Below are 23,364 nucleotides of genomic sequence, written 5' to 3' on the forward strand. Positions count from 1 at the left end.
AGGACATTGAGCTGTGTCCATCCCATCTGCTAACATTTGCTGTTGACATTAACGATCACAGTTCTTTCTACAAGAGTAGGCCATTATACATCAGAATCCTGGCCAAATTCTCATCATAACATACAGTACCCTGTGACCTCTTGGTTGGTTCTCAGCTATTATGTTGTTTCCTGCCTGTAACTGGGGGGTAAGGTAACCCCTGTGACCCTGTTTCACTCTGGTTGTTTGTTTGTTTGTTTGTTTTCTTTCTTTCTTTCTTTCTTTCTTTCTTTCTTTCTTGTTTGTTTGTTAGTCCGGGCGATATCTCAGCCATCCTTTGAGCTAGGAAGCTGAAGGACCATAGGCTCGGACCGGAAGGCTCGGCCCGGAAGGCTCGGACCATAACAAATAGCTATGGGAACTCATTTGGCAGAATTGATGCTAAGGAAAAATAATATGGTCAGGCATCATCATTTCTGTAATTGTTTCCTTCGTGTTATCACGAAAATATGTCCTTAATGAGCATTTGTTGCCTAAATTAAATTCTAATAAATTAAAATGTAAATTTAAAAGAATTAAATAAATTCAAGCAACTTCTATTTATGTTTATGATAATCTTGTTCATCCATTTCGTTATAAATTTGGAAATATTTTTTGCATAGCAATAATGACTTTTTTGTTTCCTCCTTCAGTAATTTAAAGCAAATCAGCATTTATTTATTTTGAGTCTTTCTAACACACATGGTGGAAACACTTCATATTATTGAATGCATAACATTAACTTAACCCCAACTGAACTGGCTGATTTCCAGCTTTCCTTGACCCCTCAGATGTTAATATGTCTAATTTTTGCCCAATTACTTATGCAATATGCTGATTTTATGCAATTGTGCGCAATATCAAAATGTACGCAAGACCCGAGAGAAAAAAAAGTCATGAGAGGAGAATTCAAAATTCTCAGCGGTTGCGAAAAAATTGCAAAACGTGTCTAGGGAGGGGCCTCCCAGGCCTCCTTACCCCCCAGTGCAGTTAGAGTTAAATGCTACTTTATTTCTCAAATTTTGGAATATCTTTAAGACTATGGAGTATTTTATTTAATACTGTCATATTGTATTCTTTCTCACACAACCTGGATTTGCTAACTCTTTTGTGATTATCTGCTCAATATAATTGTGGTGACGCTGACCATAACAAGCATTTACCATGACAAAGTCTCGATGAAAGAAGATGTGGTTTGTTGTTGATTAGCACCTCGATCCTGTAGTCTGCTAATGGTATGCCTAAGTGTTACTCATATATATATATATATATATATATATATATATATATAAAAGAGCGAACTGCTGCAGTTTATAGTCTGCCAGTAACTTCTTAATATTTGAAAGGAATTTAACATTTAAAATTATTTTTACCTGGATTAAATCAATATTTGTTTCATAACATTTGCTATGTCGATAGTTAAAAATAATTTCCCGGTGCTAGGTGACTACCTGGCTGAATGCCAATGGTCATTTGGTGAAGATAACAGGTGAATGGAAATTTCCAATTGCAGGGGAATAAGCTGGATTGTTGCCAAACTTTTGGGTGAGCCACAATCAGCATTTTATTTTTACTAACAACAAGGCAAGACTACCGATGTGAAAAAGCCTCACCTATGTGACTGAGGTGGCTGTTTATAACACTACTTTACTCAGTACCTATAAATCACAGTGTTATCACGAAGTGAGCGCCCTAATGCCATGAAATAAGTTACTTGTTGGTCCAAAGATAGATCAAAGGATGAATACCTTTAAGAATGCATAACTCCCTATATGTTGTGAATACAAGTCTATTGCATCACGTGTTGCATCCCACTTCTGCAACGCGTTCTTCACAATCACCGATTTGACATTATATATACATGCTTCTGATGGCTCGAGAAACGTCATCACACAAGTGTTGTGTTGTTCGCCTCAGTCTCTCTCCGCCGCTGTGACGTCTGTTGCTGCTGTTGCTGCCCAGATGACGATGTTGTCATGGCCTTGACCTCCTGAGTGACGCTCATCCAAAGTCGTGGATCGTGTGCACCAGGAGGTGGCTCTCGCGTGCGGTGAGGCCTCGACTCACGTGATGGGCCTCGAGACAAGCCCCCATCAGAAGTTGAACGCTGCCTTGCCCTGGTAGGGCGTTCGAAGCTGCTCCCGTTGCCAGTGTGCGCCTTTCCACCGTGACCCGCACCAGAGGGTCCATCTGCACAGGGGAAGGTATCCCATGATCCTGGAGGTGCAGCCGAACACTCGTATGATGGAGGGAGATAACCCGCACGCTCGGACCAGCCAGGGTGCGGTGGGCTTTGCGGTGATGCGATGAGATGAGGATTTCCCAGTGTGAGATCAGGAGGAGCACGTTGGGCAGCGAGGAGGCCTTGTATTAGTCCGACAGCAGCAGCCAGTGCACCACAGCCCAGCCCGCCAGCACAGACCATGGCAATAATTGGTTCAAAGGCCAGAAAACAGTAGACAGCAAGAGCTGGGAGGTTAGGGTGAGCACAATCAGAGAAAAATAAATTAAAATTTGGGGAATGTTTATCAATCGTGTTACACAAGAACTACAACCACATAGCTTTGCTTTGCTTATTGCAAGTGCTAAAAAATATATAAAAAGTCTTGATTGTGTTCAAAAACTTCAAAAACTGAGAATTCCTTGATCTAATCAAATGTGCTGTTGAGCAGAAAATGTATCGTGTTTTTCAGCATATAGGCTGATACTTTTTCCTGGGCCTCGACTTATTCTTAGAATTGACATCTGTGGTTTAAGACATTGAATTGCATAAATGAAAAAAAAATGGCAAAGTGTGAAATTTTCTGATATAAATTGTATAATTATCTATCTATAATTCCAGTAATCTCTGTCTGTACGTTTGTACGTTTGTACGTTTGTCTGTGACCGCTGTTTCTCGACAACCACGGGTCCGATATACTTTTAACTTGCCAGGTATATTGCTGGGGACCCGAGGATGTGCCTTTTCAAGGTTTCATATTAATCGGACAATTACTTACCGAGCTATGTCCAAAAAACGATTCAACCAATCAGAGAGCAGCGAACGATCGCGTGTGCCGAACGTGGCGGGCACACTCTGCCTCGGATGGCACATTTGACAGCGTATTCATTTATTTCACGTTTGCAAACTATGTTGGCGCTATGTTGGCGTTAAACGATGTTTTAAAACTAATAAAAACGAATTTGCGATTCATTCGCTTTCCTGCGCGTTTGTGTACGCGATGGCGATTTCTTTACCAAACTCCGGAAGCCGTTCGCTTTGGACCGAACCATTTCATGTAAATAGAGGGGGGGGATTATCACCACTCGCAAGCCGTTCGCTTTGGACCGAACCATTTCATGTAAATAGAGGGGGGGGATTGTCACCACTCGCAAGCCGTTCGCTTTGGACCAAACCATTTCATGTAAATAGAGGGGGGGGATATAATTTTAGATATAGATATAGTACGGGCATGCCCTAGTTAATATAAAACACGACAGCAAGTTTTCACTTAACGTCGCACATGCATTCCTAGAATATGCGACATTAAGCAAAATGACAATGGCAGATGAGATACATGGTGTTTTTTTCCCATGGACATGGTGTTATTTGTATTTTTTTAAATACATAGGTTAAGGCTCGTATAGAACACACACACACACACACACACACACACACACACATTAGGTTAATGCTCGTAATAGAGCTGACACACACACACAGAGACCAACACGGACATACACACATACACACATACACACACAAGGACCTACTAAGGAGACAAACACTTAACACAGCCACTGAAGCTGGGGGAAGTGCCGTCATGTCACTTCCCGGGATATTCTGGGTACCAGCGATGTCATAACAATGGCGCCGCTTATGTCACCATACTCAGCGGGGCATTTCCTCCTCCCCTTGAATGCCAACCGATGGGGATTGTCCATGCTCTATCCTTTTCCAGCAAGGAAGCAGCACGTACCATTTTTAAAGTCTCTAGCATCACTTGAACTGGTCCAAACCGGATGGGTGTTTTTTAGGAGACACCATCTCCTTACTGGATGGCAGTTGGCTCCTTATGGGAGCTCATCCGTCCTTTGCCAGGTGTTGTTATTAGTCCTGGCAGAGTGTCACAGTCATCCTTCCCCCAAGCAAAGCTAGTGATGGGTGTCTGTTTAGTCGCCGACAACCCAACAATGCAGCAGGTAGCACCGGGTTACATGTTACCAGTAGCTGTCCCAAAAGACTGACCTGACAAAGACAGGGGGACGGGAGGTTATGGTTATAATGTTTAAAAAATTGGAGATAAAAAATGGTTATAATGGGCACTCCTAGGGCACATTTTCGGTCACCCTAACAACTTTAACCTCACTTATCTATATGTTAGAGACAAATATTAACCAGATCAATAAATAATTCAAATGAAATACAGGAATGGATAATTAAATGACCATTTACAGCCTACCGGGAATGGGTTACAGGTAAGGGGATTAGGCCTTCATGTCTTGGATGGTCTGCTCAACTGTTTTATGTGTTGGGAAGGCAAATGGGAAGTAACCCCAGAGTGAAACGGTGCCATCATGTCCTAATTGTGTTTTCAGGTGAGTCATGCAGCGAATCTGGAATGAAGAAATCTCCGATCGAGCTATCGAATGCGTCACGTGGTGAATCTGGAGCGGAGAAGTGATCACTGAGGTTCCGAGGGATGGTGCGATCAGAATGCAGGTGAAATACGAATACAGCATTTGTATGGACAAATCTTGTGTTGAGAAAACAAACAAGGCTAATCGTGGCTGCAAAGCCAGGTGGAAAAACATTGTGTGCTCGCATTACAATGTGTCAGGTGTTCATATTTATTAAGGAGTAGTGAACTGCGACAAAATGTAATGTGCTATGAGCCAGTGTTCATATTGATTATAATCATATTCATATTGTTCATATTATGTAGCTTGCTTTAAATACTGTGCCTCTATATCATAACAAACATGTTGAAAAGTTCCTAATTTATCTGAAATGTCGTCCCACAAAGTAATTCAAATAAAATGCATAAAACAGCTTATTCATATTCATGACCCTGTAAGTACCGTAGGCAGCGATGCGTTGTGACAGTGTCAGTGAGGAATTAACACCTCTATTGGTCTGGCCTGACAGGTTTGCTAACCACAGGGTGTTTCATAAAAACACAACCTTATTAAAGCTATGTGAAATTTTTATTTCTTTAATACAAAATGTTTTCTACTGCAGGTTTGTATGAAGCATCGTTTGGAGGAAAAACTACAAACATCAGTCGTACCGTTAATTTTGAAGATGGCATAGACAATTGAACAAAGGATCTTTAGTGTAGAGTCTTACTTACTTTGCCACTAAGTTATCTGAACTGATTCAAACACGATTCAGAAAGAAGTTGAGACCAGATTAGCAGCAGATAAGTCTGCTTTTTTCCGATTGATGAAGAAGTTTAAGTCTCACTGGTAGTACAAAATCTTAATTCCTCAATGTCTGGTCGCCCGAGGACTGAAAGATCACGAGAAAACATTGAATTGGTTCATGAAGCAATTTTGAGGAGCCCCAGGAAATCGCTGCGTTGTTCATCTCTATAAATGAACTTATCTTTATCAAGTACAAAAATAATTCTGAAGCAGGAACTAAAAAGTACCCGTATCACAAAGAAGTGAGGCAAAAACTAACAGACAATGATAAACAACTTCGTGTGATGATGTGTGAATGTTTGAGGAAAAATGCGGAGAGAACCAAATTTGCTGAGTATACAGTCACGTGAAAAAGTAAGTACACCACATGTAAAGTTTTGACTTTTTCATCATATTTCAACATACAGCTATTTGATCTTCATTTCAACAATATTGACAGATAAAGGTGATATAATATAACAAATATCATGAAACATTTACATTTTGTAGTCCATTGTATAATTTAAACAAACATAAATGCAAATTTCGCATGTGGAAAAAGTAAGTACACCCTTGGCTCTAATAGGTGGTATTGCCCCCTTTGGCAGAAACAACCTCAAGTAGGCGTTTCTTATAACTGTCTACCAGTCTCTGACATCGACTGGGAGAAATATTTGCCCACTCCTCCATGCAGAATTATTTCAGCTGTGCGATGTTTGAGGGGTTTCTTGCATGCACAGCTCATTTCAAATCCCCCCACAACATCTCAATGGGATTTAGATCCGGGCTTTGACTTGGCCATTCCAGAACCCTCCATTTCTTTCTTTTCAGCCATTCCTTGGTGGATTTACTGGTATGTTTAGGGTCATTGTCATGTTGCAAGGTCCACCTTCGGTTGAGCTTCAACTCTCCGACAGATGGCCTCACATTATCCTCAGGCACCCTCTGGTACAATGAAGAATTCATAGTGGATTCTATGATGGTGAGCTGCCCAGGCCCTGATGCAGCAAAGCTGCCCCAAACCATAATATTTCCACCACCATGCTTTACAGTTGGTATCAGGTTCTTGTGGTCAAATGCTGTCTTTGGTTTTCGCCAAACATGTTTTCTGGTACTGTGGCCAAATAGCTCTACCTTTTACTCATCTTTCCAGAGCACAATGTTCCAGAAGTGCTGGTCTTTGCCGAGGTGTTCATTGGCAAACTTTAGTCTAACCCTGATGTTCTTTCTGGACAGCAAAGGTTTCCTCCTGGCACACCTCCCATGTAGATCAAATTTGAGCAGCCTCTTTCTAATGGTAGACTCGTGCACTTTGACATCAACAGTGGCAAGAGCTACCTGTAGGTCCCGTGATGACATTCTGGTGGTTCTTAGAGACTTCTTTCAGCATCTTGCGGTCTGCTCTCGGGCTGAACTTGCTGGGGCGGCCTGGCCTGAACAAGTTGGCAGTTGTTTGGAATCTTCTCCATTTGGAGATGATCTTCCAGACAGTGGAATGATTGATTTCAAATTGTTTGGAGATCTTTTTTAATCCCTTCCCAGACTCGTAGGCATCTATAACCTTCTTTCTGAAGGCCTCAGAGAGCTCTTTTGATCTAGGCATGGTGACGCCGCACACTTCAACAAAAAAGAGCAAACCAAACTAAATGTCTGATGTTTAAATAAGACAGGTTCCTCCAAGATCCTCTCTAACGATGTTCTAATCATTTGCACCTGAGCTGGTGCACCTGATCCTAATTTTAGGTATTTGAAGTAGTGATAAATGTAGGGGTGTGCTTACTTTTTCCACATGTGAAATTTGCATTTATGTTTATTTAAATTATACAATGGACTACAAAATGTAAATGATTCATGATATTTGTTATATTATATCACCTTTATCTGTCAATATTGTTGAAATGAAGATCAAATAGCTGTATGTTGAAATATGATGAAAAAGTCAAAACTTTACATGGGGTGTACTTACTTTTTCACGTGACTGTATGTGGTTTTTTGTTTTAGAGATCTGTTTTCGAGAAGAGATCAGTTTTAGAGGATGGTATCCCTGAAGCACAAACATTAAAAAAAATTGGGAGTACAATAAACCAGATAATCGTGTTTTAAAATCGGACTATTTTCACCTCCGTTATGCAAATGAGCTACTTCCGTCCATTTGTGTGACGTCACGGGGGCACAACACATTGATGGGCATGCACGTGTGCGTTTCATCACAAGTTATTGTCGCGTTCAAGATGCCGATGTGCCAAGCTATTAACTGTTCAAATCGTCGAGAAATTTGCCCACATAACTCCGAAGTAGTTTTTTTTGTTTTCGTCGCTGACCGACGAAAAGATCGTTAGCGATTGTTTGCTTTGTGGTTGACAAACCTAGGAACAACCAAATTCAACATCAAAACGTATGCTCATTCAATATATCATGTTGTTTGCGAAGACCACTTTGAGCGGTCAGCGTTCATGTTTGATCATCAGGCTCAGGACTTCGGAAACAAGCCTCAGAAATTGTTGAAACACAATGCTGTACCAACACTTACCAGGCGAGAGTTACGTGTTGATTTGAAGCCACACCCAAGCCAGGCCCATGTGACCCAAGCTCAGAGTTAGTCCTCAAGTAGTTATGTATATGACTAGAATAAAAGCAGAAGCTATCTGTCGCTTCGCTGACGGACCAATTAGTCACCTGCTCTACAAAAATTGCGATATTGGTTCACTGCCTCTGTATTGAATCCGAACATCATGATAAACTCGACCAGCATATGCGCATATTTCATCAGTTTATGAAGTGCCCTCGGGTCTATTAATGCTCAGTGGCTGATTGTGGCATCATACGCCCCCAGGGCATTTTGCATTCTCGTAACGTCCCCGATCAATCTCCCAGTTCCATAAGCGACACAGAGATCCCTCACATCTTAGATGATGTGCTGTTGCCTTCGCGAAGCCTGCACCTTGCTGTCTTCCATATAAATGTTATTGTTCTGCATAAACTGGCCTGCAACACGGGGGACAGTCAACAGATCATGCCTGTCACTTCACTGACAGGTTTTATCAAAAGACAGATATTGGCGTTTCCCAACCCCCTGTCTCACCACCCATTCACCCCAATCCCCTTTCCTACCACCTGTTCACACCAACCCCCCCCCCTCCCCACCCCCCCAACCCCCAATCATCCCAACAAACGGGTGTCGGACGGATGTCGGTTGCCTAGTAAGTGTCAGTACAGCATCATATTTCAGAAATGTCTGAGGCTTGTTTCCCAAGGAGTTAGCCTGTTGATCAAACATGATTGCTGATAGCTCAAATTGGTCTTCGCAAACAACACGATATTTTGAATGAAAATACGTTTTGATGTTGAATTTGGGTGTTCCTAGGTTTTTCAACCACAAAGCACACGATCATGGATGATCTTTTTGTGGGTCATGGATGCAAAAGAATCTATTTCTGAATTATGTAGGCAAATTTCTCGACGATTGGAACAGTTGCAAGCTTGGCACATCGACATCTTGAATGCTAAAATAACTTGTGATGAAACGTAGACATACACGTTTGTCAATGAGTTGTGTGGTTATGTCACGTAGCTCATTTGCATAATGGAAGTGAAAATAGTCCGATTTTTAAAACACGATTATATGCCTTATTATTCTCCCAAATTTATTTATTTTGTGCTGATAGGACAGGAATATCATCTTCTAAAACATATATCTTCAAAAATTTTCATGATTGTATCCCTTTCAGTGGTCATTTAAACTCTAAAACAATGTACTCTAAATTTCTGAATGGCACGGTCTTCAAGCAACCATCAATCATCTGGACTGGTCTCCCATCTCCACTGCCTCTGACATCAACTCTTCCTGGGACTTCTTCCAAAGTAAACTGCTCTCTCTCATGCACAGATTAATCCCTTCTCGTCTTCAGTTGTCGTACCCATCCTCCCGTCCATGGTACACTGAATCTTGTGGTGAGGCAGTTGCCCTGAAATAACTTGCCTTTGCCTCTTGAAAGGCTAATCCAAATGAAGGCAATCTCATTTCCTTTCATAAAGCTTGGAACAAGTGTGTGTCTACCCTCAGGAGAGCCAGGAAACAATATCTCTCTGCTCTCAAAACTGAACTCTCAAACCTGTCTTCCTCCTCCAAATCCTGGTGGCATCTGGTCAAATCTGTTTCTGGTGTTTGTTCCCCTTCCATCCCCTCCCTTACCTCAAACGGCTACACAGATGACTCTGCACGTGAAAAAGCTGAACGCCTCAACTCTGTGTTTGCCTCAAAATCTTGTGTCCCAAACCCGTCTCTCTCTGTACCCACCGTACCCAGTCGTAACCCAGCTGCTCCTGCACTCTGTGTCCTTCTCTGCTGAAAAGGTGGAGAAGTCTCTGTCAATCCTCGACTGTGATTCTGCAACTGGACCAGACGGTATCGGCCCACGGGTCCTAAAATCCTGCTCTGCCACTCTATCTCACAATCTCTCTGTTCTCTTCACCCTCTCTTTTGCTCAACGTCATCTGCCATCTGCTTGGAAATCAGCCAACATTACTGCTTTACACAAAAAAGGTGCAAAAACAGATCCTAGCAACTACAGACCAATCAGCCTGCTCCCTAAATAAGCAAGGTCATGGAATCAATCATCGCTTCTGACATCAAATCCTTCCTTTTCTCCAATGGCTTCATCTCGGATCATCAATTTGGATTCAGACCAGGTCATTCTACTCTAGACATGCTGCTTCTGCTGTCTCAACAATGGACGGAGGTCCTGAATGCCAAACAGGAAATCAGAGCTGTCTCCCTTGACATATCACGACTATCACGTGCCTTCGATACGGTCTGGCAACCCGCTCTGCTCACCAAACTCTCCTCTTATGGTATCCATGGAAATCTCCACATATGGCTTGCGGACTTCCTCTCTGGTCGTAGTCAACGTGTGGCCCGGAATGGTTTTCTCTGATCTCCCCTTCCAGTTCAGGCTTGAGTTCCCCAAGGCAGTGTTCTGGGCCCTATGCTTTTTCTGGTCTTCATCAATGATCGCTCCGACTCTCTGGAAAATCCTCTCTATCTCTTTTCTGATGACTGCACTCTCTGCCGCTCCATACCCCATTCCTCAGATCGGCAATCTGCCGCCTCCTCACTCTCTGCAGACCTGGACAAAATCACAGACTGGTCAAACAAGTGGAACATGTCTTTCAATCCTGACAAATCTCACATTCTCACTATGTCTCTCCAAAATAAAAGACCGACTGGACAACCCTCCAATCTACTTTCTCAACAATCCTCTTAAAGAAGTTCTGTCACTCAAGCTTTTGAGTCTCACTATCTGCCATGATCATTCCTGGGAAAACCACATTTCCAAGCTGGCCTCCAAAGCCAGTCGCCGAATGGGCATCCTCCGTCGTGCGAAGTCCTTCCTTGGCACACCTGAGCTCCTCACCACATACAAGGCTTTCATCTGCAGCTCAATGGAATACTGTTCTCCCCTCTGGGCCGGTGCTCCTGCCTTACACCTAGCTCGGCTTCACACTGTTGAAACCAAAGCTTTCAGAATCATTGGAATCTCCCGCGATGAAGTTAACTCCGAGGGCCTTTCACTCACTCACCGCAGGCAGGTTGGTGGTCTTTCTGTCTTCTACCGCCTCCTCTCTGGCCTTGCTCCCCCAGCTCTCTCTGTGCTCTGTCCCACAAATCTTCCTACAGGTCGCACAACATCTGCCAGCAACCCTCTCATGGTTAAACTGCCAAAATCAAGACTCTCTATTCACCTTCAGTCTTTCATTCCTCTTTTCTCCCGCCTCTGGAATAAACTCCCTCACTCTCTTCAATCCCACTCCGCCTTCCAGGTCTTTAAAACAGCTGTTCACCACCATCTCTTAACTTCCCCCATCCAAAACCTTGATATTTTATACCCCCGCTAATTCACCCCAGATCCACTTTTTTGAAATACCAACTTCTTTCCTGGATGTCCTAGCAGTGTCCATGTGTTTTATACCTCTCCCCCCTCCCCACCCCCCCCCTTCCTTCCATACCTCCTCCCCCCAAGCCCTCTCCCTCCCACAGATCTCCCAATGTCCCTGTTCTCTGCTGTTGTACTTGTGTGCTTCCCTCTCGCTCCCCATTTTGTCTCCCGCTCCCTTTATTGTATGTTTTGTGTTTCCGGATTATTTTTTTGTGACTAATGTTGGCTCTTACACGAGCCTCGATGTTGTATACAAAAAAAAAATTTTTTTCAAATAAGAACCGGGTTGTACTCTGCTCAAGGACTATTGCTTGCGAGTAGTGAGGAGAAACAAAAAAGGTTGTTAATCAAATAAATAAATGTGAAATAAAGCACATTTAATATTGAAAAAGTACAAAAGGATGGAGGGAAGGACAAGGTCCTGTTAAACACTGTCCTGGCAGACCTAAATTGGGATTTAGAATACACCTATTCTAAACATGCAATTAGGATATAACTAAACAGCTAATTAACGCTTTAACCCCGAAGAGTCCATTTTTGTTTTGTAATATACAAGGTGTTCATAATGTCCTTATGCAAGTTTGATCTTTTATGACAAATCAATTGGTCCTTGTTGCACACCCAACCTTTCCACCAAGTTTTGTCTGAATCCATCCATAAGTTTTTGAAATACCCTGCTCAGAAAAAGACAGACAAACAAACAGACAAACATGAGTGAAAACAAAACCTCTTTCCACATACTGTGGTGGAGGTAATTAACCTTGTGGTTGAGTCTTTGTGCTCATGGTTGAGTCCTTGCTGTGAAATGCACTACGCAGCAGAGGAAACCTACAGGAACAGATGATTACCTCCACCACCAAAGGTGGATGGAGGTTATGTTTTCACCCCTGTCTGTCTGTCTGTCTGTCTTTGAACAAGATATCTCCAAAAGTTGTGGGCGGATTCGGACGAAATTTGGCAGAGAGGTAGGATATGTGACAAGGCCAAAATGATTAGATTTTGGTGAAGATTCGGATTCGGATCCGGCTACTATAATTTTTTAAGTGATTCTTCAACATTGGGAGATCGGGCCAAAAACGATACATAGCAGGATATCTCAAAAATTGTGGATGGATTTGGACGAAAGTTGGTGGAGAAGTTGTGTGCATGACAAGGACTAATCGATTTGATTTCGGTGAAGATCTGAATGTGGATTCGGATACGATAATTATTTAATTAGTAAGTGATTCTTCACCATTGAGTGATACGGCTAAAACCGATACATAGCATGATATCTCAAAAAATTATGGACGGATTTGGACGAAACTTGGTGCACCGATTGGGTGTGTGACAAGGACGAATTGATTCAATGTTGGTGAAGATTTGAATATGGATTCGGATATGAGAATTATTTAATTTCTAAGTGATTCTTCACCATTGAGTGACAGGACCAAAATCTATACAACAACAAACAACATGCATTTTAAGGCCGTGTCCCCTGCTAGAGCGGGGGTTAGCCTTGCGGTCCCCATGACAATCTTCTCCATTTTGCCCTATTTTCTGCATCTCTCCTTGTTAACCCCCTTGCCCGCATTTCTTCTTCCACCATCTTTAGCCAAGTCTTTCTCGGTCTTCCCCGTCCTCTACTTCCTTCTAGATTCATTTCCGTCACTCTTCTCAACCAGTCACCTTCATCCTTCCTCAACACATGACCAAACCATCTCAACCTGTTCCTCTTCACAGCATCAATCACAGGCTCTATTCCCATCATCTTTCACAATTCATCATTTGTCTTCCTCTCAACGATACTCCGCACATCCACCGAACCATTCGCATTTCCACCCTTTCCAGCCTTCGTTGCTGCTCTACATTCATGACCCATGTCTCGCTCCCATAAATCATAACACTTCTCACACATGCAGCATACACCTTTCCCTTCAGCTTCAACGACACTCCCTTCCTCATCAGCATGCCAATCAGTTCCTGAAACTTCTTCCATGCACATCTCACTCTAGCAACCGTTGCCGTGTCTGATCCACCTTCTCCATTCAGCATGTCTCCGAGGTAGCAAAATGTTTTCACACCTTCCAGCTTCACGCCGTCTACAAGATCCAACTCAACATTTCCTCCATCTGCAGCTCCCTCTGTGCACACCTTACATTTGAATGTAGCTGCCACACTGGTTACTGACCCTCTCAAACCACTACATTTTCGATGAACCCACTCAGCGCACATTGTACATTGAATGGAGTTCACTCCGACACCCTTCCTGCACACAGCACAGGGCCACTTCCCAGTTCTTTCCACCTCACCACATGCTTTACCACTTGCCATCACCTTCGTCTTTCCTATATTCACCTTCAGACCTTTTGTCTCCATACATTCCTTCCACTTGTTCATCTTTTCCTTCAGTCCATCCATACTTTCCGCAATCAACACCATATCATCTGCATACAACAACTCCCACGGGAAACCCTCCTTTACGTTCTGAGCCAGCACCTCCATCACAGCTACAAAAAGTAGTGGACTTAGTACCGACCCCTGATGCACTCCCACCTTCACCTCAAACTCGCAACTGTTCCCGTCCTTCGTCCTTACAGCTGTGCGCGCTCTTTTGTACATTGCCATCACTGCTCTGATCAACCATTCCTCCACTTCTAACTTCCTCAATGCCCATGTCAATACTTCACGTGGAACCCTATCGAATGCTTTCTCCAGATCAACAAACCCAAGAAACAACTTCTTCCTCTTCTCCATGTACTTCTCCTGCAACTGCCTCACAATAAAGAGCACGTCTGTCGTTCCTCTTCCTGGAATAAATCCAAACTGCATTTCGTCGATCTTCACTTTCTTCCTTATCCTCCTCTCCAACACCCTTTCCAATACCTTAATTCCATGCTCCAATAACTTTATCGCTCGGTACGAGCCACACTCCAGAGGGTCACCTTTCCCCTTGTATAGAGGGACGAGGGTACTCAGTTCCTAATCCACCGGAATGCGGCCTTCTTTCACCACCAGATTACAGATCTCTGTCATTCTCTTCACACCCCAACTTCCTGCTGCCTTCAACATATCTCCCACAACTCCCGTCGGCCCTCCCGCTTTTCTACTCTTCATTGCTTTTATCGCTTCCTCAACTTCCTCCTCAGTTATCTTCTCTGCCGGTCCTAAAACTGGGTTACTCTCTATGTTGCCATCCCATTCATTCTCTGTATTCAACAGCATTTCCATATATCTTTTCCATCTTCCTTTAATTCCATCTGGGTCCACAACGATTTGTCCCACTTAATCCTTCAAGCAACTCACCCCCATCACATCACACCTCTCTTTCGCTATCTGCTTTGCAATCCTGAATACCGCTCTCTGACCCTCTTCCGAATCCAAGCGTTCTCCGAACATTTTCCGACATGCCTCCTGCGCCTTTGCTACCCCTTTCTTTGCAGCCTTCCTGGCTGCCTTATAACTTTCATGCTCTGCTTTTTCTGCTCCCGTACCCTTTGCCTTCTGCCACTCCTTGAACTTCTTCCTCTTCTCGTCAATCCTCTTTCCAACTTCATCATCCCACCACCATGTTTCCGAGTGCCCCGGTGGTCCTTTTGTCCATCCACATACCTCACCAACGGCTCCCAACAGACTAGCTTTCATTGACATCCAACCACATTCAAGCTCAACCACATCATCCTCTACCCTACTCAGCCTCTCTTTTAATGCCTCCCTTACTGTCACCTCTTTCAACCTCCACACCTTCATTCTCGGTTGGTACTTCACCCGCCGAGCTCTCCTCGCACCTTTCACCCTTATGTCGCAGACAACCAAGTGGTGCTGTGAAACAGCCTCCTCCCCCGGGATCAACTTTGTTTCCCGGAGGTGCCCCCTATCTCGCCTACGCACCATCAGGTAGTCAACGGTTGTCGTCGACCCACCTGACGTGTATGTAACAAGCTTATTATCCCCTTTCTGGAACTGAGTGTTCTGAGGACCAAAATCTATATTGTATGATATTTCAAAACGTTGTGGATGAGTTCTGACAAAACTTGGTTGATGAGTTGGTTTGGCGACAAGAACAAGCCGATTCGATTTTGTTTCAGGTCAGGATCCAGATCCGACCTATCAGTGGGATTTAAAACGTAAACTGTTCAGCCTGGCGGAGGTATGCACTCTACCGAGTGCTGTTCTAGTTTTATTCTGAAATAATCTGAATCACAACAATTTAACACAGGTGGAGGCAAAGTAACTTGGTGTGTAATTTTGAAGGTGGTTGGTTACACCTGAGATAATATTTGCAATTGCTATAATTGCCATAACTGCTATAAGGGGGGTGGACACTTATCCAAAAAAGATAATCTAGTTTTGTATTTTTATATAATTTTCTGAAATTTGTAGAATTTGTTTTTCACTTGGAAGTTGTGGGTTACGATGTGTAAATAAAGGTGAAAAAAGTCTGATTTAATGCATTTTAATTCCAGGCTATTGGGCAAAAAAAGGTGAAAATTTTGAAAGGGGGTGTCTACTTTGTATAGGCACTGTATATGAACAAGCAATCAACGAGCCGCCAGCGATCAACAAGCAATACACAAGATAATGAACAAAAAATGTGACATTAAAAAAAAATCTTAACAGAATGGCTGAGCTGAGAAAAAATGGCCTGGTTTACAAGTGCATGATCAATTTTGTATACAAATCAATTATTTCAATCAATATCAATGATGAAGTTTGCTAAGCACGATATCCAGAATGAAAGTAGGTATATGTAACACTCGACAGACAAACTTTACTGCTATAGCCATTGCTCTACCCCACCATGCCATCACCACTCCATTTGACCCAATATTTTGAAATATCTGCAGTTATCCATTCAAGACATTAGCAATTTAAAGGCGAAAGGATTTGTAAATCCACGAGTTGGCAAAAAAATAACCTCTCACATCTGTGTGTCTGTGTATTACCTGCTAGGCAAGAAAAGAGTGAGAGGGAAAAACATGTCAGCGCGAGGCAGCGAGCAAAGCCTGCGTCTTTCAGAAACCTCCTGGCCCTGGCAACACAGACACACATGGGAAAGCATACGGATCAGAGGTTTGGTGTGTACTGCAGAGAAAGATTGTCATCAAAGCATTTTAGCTTTGACAAATTGCAAGAAAGGGACACAGCATGTGAGACGGGTGTCACTTTATGGAAAGGCCAATCCTCAGAAGCCTTACCTTGGGATGACGCTTTATTACTAAACTGGAAGCTTAAAACAGCAATAAATTTTAAATCGCTTCTGAGCAGTGTAATTATGTAGTCAGTTCCATAAGCATTCAGCTGTCACCTACGTGAGTCATGCATCCACATGGGGGGATGTAAAAAGAGGGACATTTGGAAACCTTGCTGAGTTCACAGCACCTGGCGTTAGCTCTAAGAATCCTCCACTTGTAACATTCCAAATTGCTTCCTTCACATAATGCATTAAAAAGTCACATTGCAGATACACTGAGCTGTGACAACAGTGACATATAATATACACTACCGGTCAAAAGTTTTAGAACACCTCAATTTTTCCAGTTTTTATTGAAATTTAAGCAATTCAAGTCCAGTGAATAACCTGAAATGGTACAAAGGTAAGCAGGAAGACAGACAGACCATTATAACCCTTAAAAGTGTCAGTCTTTCCTTTAGAGAAATTGCAAAGAAAGCCAAGGTGTCAGTGAGTACAGTTTCCTACACCATCAAAAGGCACTTGGAAACTGGAGGAAACTCTGACAGAAAGAGGTCTGGCAGACCCAAAGCCACAACAGAATCAGAAGACAAGTTTCTGAGAATCAACAGCTTGCGTGATAGGCGGCTCACAGGACAACAGCTTCAAGCACAGCTTAACACTGGTCGAAGTAAGCAAGTCTCAGTTTCAACTGTCAAGAGAAGATTTCGAGCTGCAGGTTTGACAGGTCCAGTGGCAGTACGAAAGCCATTGCTAAGATGGCAAAATAGGAAAAAGAGGCTTGCCTGGGCCATGAAGCACCGCCAGTGGACTACTGAAGACTGGAAGAAGGTCTTATGGACCGATGAATCAAAATTTGAAATTTTTGATTCATCACGCAGGGTTTTTGTACACCGTCGAGTAGGCGAAAGGATGGTTCCTCAGTGTGTGACACCAACTGTCAAACATGGAGGAGGAAGCGTGATGGTCTGGGGCTCTTTGGCTGGATCCAGAGTCGGTGACTTGCACAGAGTGACTGGCACCTTGAACCAAAAGGGCAACCACAGCATTTTGCACCGTCATGCAATACCCTCTGGTATACGCCTAGTTGGTCAGGGGTTCATCATATAGCAAGATAATGACCCTAAACACACCTCCAGGCTATGTCAAAACTACCTTCGAGGAAAATAACAAGACGGTAGGCTTCAAATCATGGAATGGCCAGCACAGTCTCCAGACTTAAACCCCATCGAGCTGGTTTGGGATGAACTGGACAGAAGGGTGAAAGCAAAGCAACCGACAAGTGCAATACATTTGTGGGAACTTCTGCAACAGTGTTGGGAAGAACTTCCCGAACAATATTTGATTTCCATTGCAGAAAGAATGCCACGAGTGTGTTCGGCGGTTATATCTGCAAAAGGTGGCTACTTTGCCGAGTCAAAAATTTACATTAAATTTTGTTAAACAAAATGATTCTGTGATTTCTTTTTTATCTCCAATTGTTTATTTGTTCTATGCTTAATTTCAGAGTACATCGAGACATTAAACTGCGTAAATTTCAATAAAAACTGGAAACATTGAGGTGTTCTAAAACTTTTGACCAGTAGTATGCACAGTCACATTACCTATCTTTAGTGTACACAGTTCCAGCACAGCAGTCCATTTATACACATGGAAAAAAGTTATAAGCACGGGCTGCGTTTTCCTGGATCATAACAATAACCGAGAAATATATTCAGAAACTGTAATGATAATTATCAAATATAAAATCTTTTATGCATAATGATAAAGTATGCATGTTCGACAAATGACTTGAAACAAACTTTTTGGGGTTTTGTTGATGTTGTTATGGTTTCCGCGCGACCCTCCTGCCCTTACCAAGGGGAAATTAAGTCCCTTGTTCTTTTTGGGTCGTCGCAACCGCGAGATTTGAATCGCCACTCCCAGGCAGACGCAGGGCAGGGTTTCGGGACAATTCTTGCACGTACCTAAATACCTACGCCGCTGTGGAAGCGGGGATCAAGTCTCGCAGGAACCACGCGTAATTTGAGTACGTCCGAGCGGATGGCGTACCACGTGGTCCGTGCAATTACCTTAGTATTGGAACCCGATTAGAGCGATAATTCATACCACGCTTAGTCAATAGATGGAAATGACGGGAACGATCAAATGGAAGGAAGAACACAGGTTTATTTACAGCTGTACAAGTCGAAGAGACACAGAGCAGGCACTTAAGCAGTCCTAGATTATTCCCCAGACACGGGCCCGTTCACACTCACAGGGAGAAATGAAGGAAGGAAATGTTCATGCGCTGAACGCGCCGGCTCCGTTGTTCAGGAACAGCTTCGCCCGGCGTGGCCCTCCGCGGTCACAGCATGTCCCTCGATGAAGGCAAGTAGGCAGGCAGGAGGGATCCTTGCGGCACGTATCTCGAACCAAGGCAGAGCAGGCAGGTGGGAAAATATATGCATCTCTCGCATGGCTCGGCGGTTCCTCACAGCGCTATTAATCAACGGCGCGCTTTCACTCGCATAACTCAATAAGGGATTTGCCTCAAGCTCAACTTAGCGTTCAACTTGTTCAAGCGCCTCTACCCTCAAAACTCGTTTGACTTCTTTCAGCGTACCTCTCCTCAGAACTACTCAAGCTCATCACCCAGCGCAGGTCCCCCTCAAACTTGTTCAAGCGCCTCTCTCCTCAGAACTCGTTTGACTTCTTTCAGCGCACCTCTCCTCAGAACTCAGAACTCGTTTCAGCACACCTCTCCTCAGAACTGAGGTGGGGGCTTTGCGCAAAAGGGTTATATTGCCATGCCCTTAGCCCGCCTCGAATGTTCCAAAAGCCACGCCTTTTGACGCAGTGCTAAGCCACTCCCTTCGAACCCTGATTGGCGGCTCGTGCTTACCATCACTCCTTCCCCGCCTTCCTTCGCCCTTGATCGACGTGTCCAGGCCTGCCTCGTGGCATTTCGTGCCAAAGCCAAAGTATCGAGGCGGCATAAAGCATTGGAAGGACCTAACTCTCATTATTCTACTCAACGCAAAACTAACACAGGAAAAGGGCTATGCTTACATTTACTAAGACATAACTGAACTATCACGAGGCTACATGTTGTAGTGTGACTAACTATGAGGGGGAAATTAACCTTTATTTGTAAAAACTCAAAACCGCAACAATATTTTAATCACTGCAAAATGAGGATGTCTGTAATGGCACTGTTACAGACAAAATGAGAACCTGACTACTGAAAACACATCCTCCGATGTGGAACTCAAGACCAGGTGATAATGACATCCCATTATGTCAAAATGGAACTAGAACAGCACTCGGTAGAGCGCATACTTCCGCCAGGCTGAACAGTTTATGTTTTGGATCCCACTGATAGGTTGGATCTGGATTCAGACCAGAACCAAAATATAACCGGGTTTTTCTTGTCACCTAACCAACTCGTCCACCAAGTTTAGTCATAACTCGGCCACAACTTTTTGAAATATCATGCAATGTATTGTTTTTGACCCTATCACTGAATGGTGAAGAATCACTTAAAAATGATCGTATTCAGATCTGGATCTTCAACAAAATCAAATGATTTCGTCCTTGTGACACACCCAACCTTTTCACGAAATTTCGTTCAAATCCACGCACAAGTTTTTGAGATATCCTGTTCACAGACAGAAAGACAGGGGTGAAAACATAACCTCTGCCAACTTTTGGGTAGCGGAGGTAATTAAGGATCTGCCGTTCGTTCATTAGTGGGCATGTATCAGTTGGTGGGTTAAAGGGTTTTTAGGTCCTCACATCTCAAAACTCGAAGAGATGAACTGAGAAAAATTGGTCATGATGTATGGATGTTCATCCGTAAGTCTGTCCGTTGGTCCAGTCATCCGTTAACCTTTTGCTATTTTTGCTAGTTCTGAAACTTGACACATGAATACAGTCATTTTTTTAAATTTCGGGTCATGGAGCTCCCAGAGGGGGTTACCACCGAAACCTCTGATCCATACTCGTCCCTTATTTACCAACCGATTACTTTGAAACCTGATACAGCGCTTCTACTCGATGGTCTGTCTGCAGGATTGCTGTCTTAGATTTGTCGATTTAAGATCGGGGTGGGGGAGGTCCAGGGGCCCCAAAAAATCTGCAAACGTCTGAACTACAACCTCAAGTGATGACCATCAGCCAACTCGGGGCTATTTATTACATTACATACTGGTTATTGTGATTGAGTCTTTTGTTTCTTCACCCCATGCCATCATCTTTACCCTGCGCTCACGAAGCGAAAAGCAGGGTTAGGTATTCAGGTGAGTATGTGCACACGTGTGGCGTACGTGTCTGCATTATTAAAATTCATTTTCTCGACAACCGTTGGTCCGATTGATACGAAATTTTACCACAGGAGTGTGTCCACCTGTAGAATTTCGTCATTCATAATTATGACGTCATAGGTCACGTGGTATGGACGCCATCTTGGAAAAAAAGTTACACCTCTCAATCTCCCAAACTGCTCGATGGGAAAAAATTGAAACAATGCTCATTGTCAAGTACACCCCATGGGAATAAGATATGTTGATGATTATGTCATCGGTACCTTCATTATGATGTCATAATTCGACCAGTACATCACTTGATCTGATCAGTATGAAAAAGAAAAATTCCTCTGCAACTGTTAGTCCGATGGACACTAAATTTTCAGAATATGAGCGCCTTCTGTAGAATTTTTAATGATAATTATGATGACATCGGTCACGTGATACAGGCGCCATCTTGGAAAAATCGAAAAAGGTTGCACCTCATTTTCTTTTCAGATTTTGGTCCCTCTAGGCTCCCCCATACCCCCCCCCCTCCCGTCGATATTTTGTGAATATAAGTTCTTTCCTTCGCTGTATTGCTTGTTTCTTTGATTTTATTCCCCCCCCCATACCTCCCACGAACATATTACCCTTTGTCTAACGTTTTAAATACAAAAAGAAAAATACTTTATTATTTCCTTCTCTCCTCGCGGACACATGCTTGTTGTCTTCCCCCCCCCCCCCCCCTTTATCCCCCCTTTCTTCTACCTCTCCAGCCGATACTCTCCTTTCCAGCTCTAGTTTCCACCATACTCATTCAACCCTTTCTCCTTCTTTCTCAGATCCAAGCCCCCCCCCCCCCCTTTATCCCCCTCTTCTTCTACCTCTCCAGCCGATACTCTCCTTTCCAACTCTAGTTTCCACCATACTCATTCAACCCTTTCTCCTTCTTCCTCAGATCCACGTCCTCACTTCAGGGACTTTTCCCAGATTGTTTTTCACGGTTTTGTTTAAATATCATTGAAATATGTTTAAACTTTCTCCTACAGTGTTTTATTCAGTGGTTTATTACAACACGCTGTTTTTCTTCCTATTTAAAAGCCGTTTTTCAATTTCCTCTTCAATTCATTCCACTTCAAAAAAAAAATCAATCTCTTACAGTTCTTCCTCTCAACATTCTCGAAACTCACCATCATTCCACCCCTCCTCTATTGTTTTCAAACGGATCTCTGACTTGAAAATCACAATAAACCCAGTTTGTAAGAAATGTTTGTTTGTCATTAATCGTCCACTTTCTAAACTCCCCCCTCACACCCCCTCTTCCTTAACAGTCTGGACCTCAAACATCCGGGGCCTTCGCTCAAACCTGATTTATCTCTCCATACAGGTTGCTTCTGACAAACCAGACATAATCTGCTTAACAGAAACTTTCCTCCTTCAAGATATCTATGATTCCTTAATATCTCTTCCTGGAACCTCCTCCGGTGTGATAGACCTGAGCCTCGTCCTGGTGATGGGGTTGCTATCTTTATCAAAAACTCTCTTCCTCACTCTCCTTGCACTGCCCTCTCTACACCTCACCCCCAGGAGTACCTCTGGCTACGGCTTCATCTTCGCTCCCACCTTTTGTCCATATGTGTTCTGTACGTCCTCCAAACAGTAATGACTCGATTTACATTTCGCTGTCTGACAACATGGACCAACTTCTATCCACTCATCCCATCTCTCTCTTCCTCATATGTGGTGCCTTCAACTGTCATCATGTTAGCTGGCTGGGTGTGGGTACCTCTCACACCAGCCATGGCATCTCAGCAAAGGACTTCTGCTACTCATTGGGACTGACACAATCTGTCAATTTCCCGACCCGGATCTCAGTCAACGAAGCATCTTCTCTTCTAGACTTGGTTATGACAAACTTCCCTGAAAATGTCGGTGCTCTTCTTCTGCTCCAATCGGTTCTTCTGATCATTTGCTTGTCAAAGTGGATATCTCTCTGGCCATTCTCAGAGAGCATCCGCAGCGTCGACGAGTCTGGAATTTCACTCAGGCCGACTGGCATGGTCTTCAAGCAGCCATCAATCATCTGGACTGGTCTGCCATCTCTACTGCCTCTGATATTAACTCTTCCTGTGAATTCTTCCAAAGTAAACTGCTCTCTCATGCACAGATTTATCCCATCTCGTCTTCAGTTGTCATACCCTTCCTCCCGTCCATGGTACACTGAATCTTGTGGTGAGGCAGTTGCCCTGAAACAACTTGCCTTTGCCTCTTGAAAGGCTAATCCAACTGAAGGGAATCTCATTTCCTTTTACAAAGCTCAGAACAGTGTGTGTCTACCCTCAGGAGAGCCAGGAAGCACTGTCTCTCGACTCTCAAGACTGAACTCTCAAACCTGTCTCCTTCCTCCAAATCCTGGTGGCGTCTGGTCAAATCTGTTTCTGGTGTTAGTTCACCTTCCATCCCCTCCCTTACCTCAAATGGCTACACAGCTGACACCGCACGTGACAAAGCCGAATGCCTCAACTCTGTGTTTGCCTCAAAATCTTGTGTCCCAAACCTATCTCCCTCTGCACCCACCTCACCC

General features: G+C 43.5%; 1 protein-coding gene across 1 annotated transcript in view; it reads right to left on the bottom strand.

Moving 5' to 3' along the window:
* Nucleotides 1–290: 290 nt before the first annotated feature.
* LOC137431310 (uncharacterized) overlaps nt 291–23,364 on the bottom strand; it is a 31,632-nt gene continuing 8,558 nt past the window's right edge. The window contains exons 2-3 of the mRNA XM_068122503.2: nt 16,265–16,350; nt 291–2,487 (exon numbers count right to left, since the gene is read on the bottom strand). Of these exons, the coding sequence (XP_067978604.2) occupies nt 1,907–2,487; nt 16,265–16,350 (667 nt within the window). The 3' untranslated portion in view covers nt 291–1,906. The remainder of the gene's footprint in view (nt 2,488–16,264; nt 16,351–23,364) is intronic.

The sequence above is a fragment of the Myxine glutinosa genome, chromosome 7, assembly GCF_964187855.1.
Source record: "Myxine glutinosa chromosome 7, kmMyxGlut1.1, whole genome shotgun sequence".
NCBI lineage: Eukaryota > Metazoa > Chordata > Myxini > Myxiniformes > Myxinidae > Myxine > Myxine glutinosa.